The 5,908-nt window shown below is 40.4% G+C and overlaps 1 protein-coding gene across 1 annotated transcript; it reads left to right on the top strand.

The window, feature by feature from the left end:
• The first annotated feature begins 2,944 nt into the window (after positions 1-2,944).
• LOC120076256 lies at positions 2,945-5,273 on the top strand. The gene is made up of 3 exons (XM_039030025.1): positions 2,945-3,094; positions 4,732-4,878; positions 4,986-5,273. The coding sequence occupies exons 1-3, from the start codon at positions 2,945-2,947 to the stop codon at positions 5,271-5,273; spliced, it is 585 nt and encodes a 194-aa protein (XP_038885953.1).
• The last annotated feature ends 635 nt before the right edge of the window (positions 5,274-5,908 follow it).

Genomic DNA, 5,908 nt, shown 5'->3' on the forward strand with positions numbered 1-5,908 from the left:
TTGGATTCTTAATATTAGTCAGTAAACCTACATCATTCCCGATAAGTAGGATATCATCCACGTATAATACTAAGAAAGCTACTGAATTGTTGATGATCTTCTTCTAAACACAGGGTTCATCAACATTCTAGAGATGCTTGTTTCAACCCATAAATGGATTGGTTAAGCTTGCGAACTTTTATCTCTTGACCTTATTTGATGAATCCTTCTGGTTGATTCATGTAAATGGTCTCATCAAGATTACCATTCAAAAAGGCAGTCTTGACGTCCATCTGCAATATTTCATAGTCATAATATGTGGTGATGGACAAGAGAATATAGATAGATTTAAGCATGGAAAAATGTGAGAAAATTTCTTCATAGTCCACTCCCTCAACCTGGGTAGTGGATATAACCCTTTGCCACTAATCCAGCTCTAAAGGTTTGCTCCTTACCCTCTACACCTCCTTTTCTTTTGTATATCCATTTGCTACCTATGGGTTTTACACCAACAGGTTTATGTACAAGTGACCAAATAGAATTGAAGTACATAAACTCCATTTCCTAATTCATGACTTTAACCCATTCATCTTTGTTCACATCTACCATTGCCTCTTTGTAGGTCAATGGATCCTCAATGTCATCATTTGATATGAAAACTTTAGTTTCTATTCAAACAAAATAACGAGCAGGTTGGGTTATAACCCTCCCACTATGTCGAGGCTCCCTCAACTCTTGAGGAGGATGTGTGTGACTGGATGAACCAACATCAACAACTCTTGTTGACGTGCTTGGTTCTTCAACAACCCTTGATGAAGATTCAGTAGTTTCATTAGAAAACTCATTTAATATGATTCTACTTCTTTATGCTCCCTAATATGATTCAGTAGTTTCGATACAAACACTTTATCTCTTTTGGATCATAAAAGAGACCACCTTTTGATAACTTGTAGAAATACAAGTTATTTATGCCACCTTATCTAGATATTGAGGCCAAAAGTTAGTAATTATGCGCCAATTGTATGAAAATTAACCTAGTATGACAATAATTATAAATGTTCGTAATTACACCCACTAACACCAAAAAGATGGAGGACAAGCCAAACTTTACTCTGTTTTGTAGGAGACCAAGTCACTGCTTGCGCTCAAGGCTCATGAGAAACTAATCCACACATCTCTATCACATTGCGCCCATTGATCAACCATGAAGAAACGATTACCGAAGTAACGGCGCAATGCGATAGTCGATCCAGAGCTAAGCTTCGACCGCATGCGGTAATAAAAACAAACACCGCATGCGAACCTATGATCGAAAGATGCAACTGAGCAATGCAAGAGCGGAGGATTGAGACACGTGTACAACTAACAGTTGTGCAGAATTGATGGTCTGATTGCATAACAGAAGGAATAATATCCCTCCATCTGCGGAATTACCATAACCATCAAGTGGGGACCACAAGGCCGGAGTCAAAGAATCTGCTTCTATAAATACCCCAGTGATTTCAGAGAAAAGTATGCTATTTGATATTGGGCTAAGTGCTGTAAGATTTTGGAGAGAAAAGGCTGAGCTGAGTGCTGAAGAGAAGAAATCCAGGAAGAGAATGAGATAAGGCCGAGACGTAAATCTCAAATCTGACCTGCTATATACCCGATCGAAGCTCTGTGTAGAGTCTTCTGCTACCAGTGGAACAAGCTTGAGAGGGAAGCTCTTCCTGCCATCGAAACCATCCTATCCGGCAAGCAGATCTTCATTGAATCTGTGCCAAGACATTGGCACCTGATTGTATCTGTTCTAGCTCTCTTTCATTATATTCCATATTTTTTTTATCTCTTCATTCACACATCATGTATCAAACACTTTGTAGAAATATTAAATGTTTCGATAGATTTCATTTACCATTCTTTGTCTATTTCCGTTCACCCATTAGTCACTTTCTGCATGATGTTTTCCTAATCCCTTGATGAGCAATATGAATCACCAAGAACTTAATATGTATTAAAGTTAGAAAATACGTTTAGCTAAAGCATGCTAGACGACATCTTCACCTGTGAGAGCATAAGAGAAGATGTCATTCTGATCTATCGAGAGAATGTCAGAAGAGTGCGTTAACTAAAGCGAGTAGTACTTCCAGACATGGAAGCAACCTTGCGTTCATTATGTTAGACTCTGTCTCACCACAGACATGTGGGAAACGCGGCTGATCACTGAGAGGTGTATGCCAAGAGAAGAGCAAAACAATATTTATATCTTCAATTCAATTAAGAACTTGCGTTGTTTGTAATATCTATCTTTCTCTTTCTAATATGTTCACAAGACTTTTCGTCGCATCCCACGTCTTTGCACAACCTTCACGGCCAGCCTTAATCCCAGTATCTTGCACATAAAGCCTGTATCTTGTACATCTAGCTTAGGTTTATTGTATTTTTATGTTTTATCGCATCTTTGCCGCTTTCCTTTATTTTACTGCCATTTATATACTGTACAAACCTCTTTATAAAGAATTAAAACCTAGTCGCATATACCACGAACATACCACAATAACGGACACCACTTCGTGTTCGATCTCGGATCACACCGAGAGACTTGCGGTGGAATTACACTTGGTTCCATCGTAAGGAAACTTGTGACAACGCAGGGCATACTACCTAAGCATCCCTAATTAACGCATAAATAGAAGTAGTAATGCATCATTATGAGCATTTAATTTCATACATTCCGAATATGCGTTTATAAGTTTATGGCGCCATCGCCGGGGAACTTAGTTAATGGTTAATGTTGAATATTTTCATGTTATGTGCAGGAAAGATCTCTTTGTACTGAATGTTCAACGCGGAGAGCAGTCTGACGACTTAGAGTATAGGGGGTGGTCTAGTATCTCTAAGTGGACCAAGAGATCAAGTATATTCTTCGCTAAGAGTTCATCAGGGTTGAATTAACTGGTGAAGAAGTATAGCTGAAGAGAATATGGCTCATGCTGGAAACTTGAGGGGAGATTTGCCAGTGCAAGATCCTGTTTTTCTTGTTGCTAATCATAACATCTCTATGAGGGAGTATGTAGTGCTAGATCTTTACAATTTTTCGCTAGGAATTGCAAAACAAGTAGTTAAAGGGAATGTAAGATTTGAGATGAAACCTATCATGCTGCAAATGATTCAGAATGTGGGACAATTCGGGGGATTACAAGGAGAAGACCCACACGCACATTTATCAAACTTCGCAGACATATGTAGCGCATTCTCTCTGCCTAGTGTAACTCAAGAAAGTCTTAAACTGTATCTTTTCCCGTACACATTGCGGGATGAAGCAAAGAGGTGGGTTCAAGCATTGGAGCCGGGTGAAATTCATGGATGGAGACACTTGGTTGATAGGTTCATGAATAGATTCTTCCCTCCATTTGTCAACACAGGAGGCAAAGGGAGGTATTGAATTTCGAGCAAAAGAGTTATCAAACCCTAAGCACCGCTTGGGTGCGATTTCGGCAGTTAGTAAAGAACTGTCCGCATATTGGGATCCTTGATAGTATCTTGATGGAAACCTTTTACAATGGTCTAGACCCATCAACGTGAGCAGTTGCCATCTCCTCTGCAAAGGGAGGATTAATGAATAAGTCATATACGAAAGCAAAGGGCATATTGGATCGTATATCGTGACATTCTGACAAATGGATTGATAATGGGCTTGAGGCAAGATGTCTAGAACCAGAAAGAGTAGAGAGGGCCGATGTGCCAACAGACACAATGAGCGCATTGGTCGAGCAAATGACCACGATGACATCGCTCCTCTAGACGGTGGCTAACCAGTAGAACACTCTCTCCTAAGGAGCAGTGTAAGTTAACACGGTGACTCATATGACCACTATGGATTGCATTCAATGGGGAGAGGTACATCTAGTAGACGTCTGCCTATGGGATCAACAACCCATATATGCTACTTATGAGGAATCATGGGGCATCGACCACAACCATGACTGAGGGGATCACTCAATTCTCGGTTTGGATGAAAATCTCATTCATGAAGGCCATAATTTCTATCAATTTAGTTATCAAGAGGATCGAGGCAAACCTCTTGTTTTCACTACCCCGGACTGCAGCCCAAGTGATTTTCAAGGTACACAACCATGCGACCAACTGTTTGCATATGATACCTCTTGCAGTACCTTGTCTCTGGAAACGTCACTGAAGCATTACATTGAATAGAGCGAGGCAATGAGACAGTCGCAAGCTGACTCTCTCAAAGAATTAGAAGACCAAATAGATCAACTTGCGAGAGAATTAAAGAAGAAAACGCCTGGTACATCATAAGGAAGTTTAGGAATATTGGGGCCAAAAGGTAAAGAACAATTTCATGCCGTGACATTGTGGAGCGGCAGAACAACATGCCCCATTGCATCGAAGGTATCAGAGGCGGTAACAGTACCAGCTGATTTAACTATTGATGATGACCAAGTACAAAATAACGAAAGAAACCCCAATTCAGAAGCAAGATTATTTGCAAAAGATGAAGCTTCTCAAGACTTAAATTCTCAATCGACGCAACCCTCAATCAACAACACACAGCAAGCATAGGACCTCACTAAGCAGCAAAGTGAGCAGGAAACACGCCGGTATCCTCCACCTTTCCTGTCCAGGCTGAAAAAGAAAGTCGATAGTAAGCAATTTCAGAGGTTTTTTTACGTTCTTCGACAGCTGCATATTAATATTCCCTTAATAGAAGCATTAGAGCAGATGCTGAGCTATGTGAAATTCCTCAAGGACATTCTAGCCAACAAAAGAAAGATCGGAGAAAATGAAACAGTTGCACTAACATACGAGTGTAGCGCTTTGTTTCAAAATGATCTCCCTGCTAAAATGAAGGATCCTGGGACTTTTACATTACCCTGCACCATAAGAGGGAAGATGGTATGGAACGCACTGTGTGATTTTGAGGCGAGCATAAATTTGATGCCCTTGTTAATCTTTAAGAAGCGAGACATCATCGAAGCCAGACAACCACGATTACATTACAGTTAGCCGATAGATCAATAAAGCTTCCAGAGGACAAGATAGAAGATGTTCTCGTGCAGGTAGACAAGTTTATCTTCCCCGCAGATTTCATTCTATTGGATTATGAGGCAGATAGAGAAATTCCTCTCATCTTGGGAAGCCCATTTCTCGCCACTGGGCGAGCATTTATCGATGTACAGAAGGGAGAATTGACCATCCGGGTTGATGATCAAGAGGTAAAGTTCAACGTACTCAATGCGTTGAAATATCCAGGAGATATAGAAAACTGCCAATATATCGAAGAACTGTAGGGAGAACAGCTGCACGAACCCTTGAAAGAAATGGAGAAGGAAAATTTTGAAGACGACGCATTATTAGAAAAAGATTGCGCCGTAATTCATGCTAAATCTAATTTCGAACCACTCAAGTTATCTGAACGAACTTCACAGCGTATTAAGCAATCTTTAGAAGAGCCTCCTATGTTAGAGTTAAAGCCGTTGCCAATGCACTTAAAGTATGCTTACTTAGAAAGTAACGATACATACCAGTTATCATCTCTGTATCATTAAGTAAGGAGAAAGAAGATGCTTTCATACGGATCCTAACAAATAATGTAAAAGCCTTAGGATGGACCTTAGCAGATATTCGAGGAATCAGTCCCTCTTATTGCATGCACAAGATCCGTCTAGAGGAAGGAAAGAATGGATCAGTAGAAAGGCAGCGTCGTTTAATACCTGCCATGAAGAAGATTGTAAAGAAGGAAATAGTGAAGTGGCTAGACACCGGTGTCATCTACCCGATATCTGATAGCAGCTTGGTAAGCCCAGTGCAGTGTGTTCCAAAGAAATGGAGGATGACAGTCATCACCAATGACAAGAATGAATTGGTTCCCACAAGGACAACTACGGGGTGGAGAATCTGCATGGACTGTCACAATTTAAATTTG

Source organism: Benincasa hispida, chromosome 4 (assembly GCF_009727055.1).
Source record: "Benincasa hispida cultivar B227 chromosome 4, ASM972705v1, whole genome shotgun sequence".
In the NCBI taxonomy this organism is placed as follows: Eukaryota; Viridiplantae; Streptophyta; class Magnoliopsida; order Cucurbitales; family Cucurbitaceae; genus Benincasa; species Benincasa hispida.

Bases quoted from the DNA above. Each gene is read 5' to 3' on its own strand.
- LOC120076256 (XM_039030025.1), top strand. From the start codon at position 2,945: ATGGCTCATGCTGGAAACTTGAGGGGAGATTTGCCAGTGCAAGATCCT. The intron at 3,095-4,731 runs GTAAGATTTGAG...AAATTCCTCAAG, and splicing joins AACAAGTAGTTAAAGGGAAT to GACATTCTAGCCAACAAAAG. The intron at 4,879-4,985 runs GTATGGAACGCA...ATTACATTACAG, and splicing joins GCACCATAAGAGGGAAGATG to TTAGCCGATAGATCAATAAA.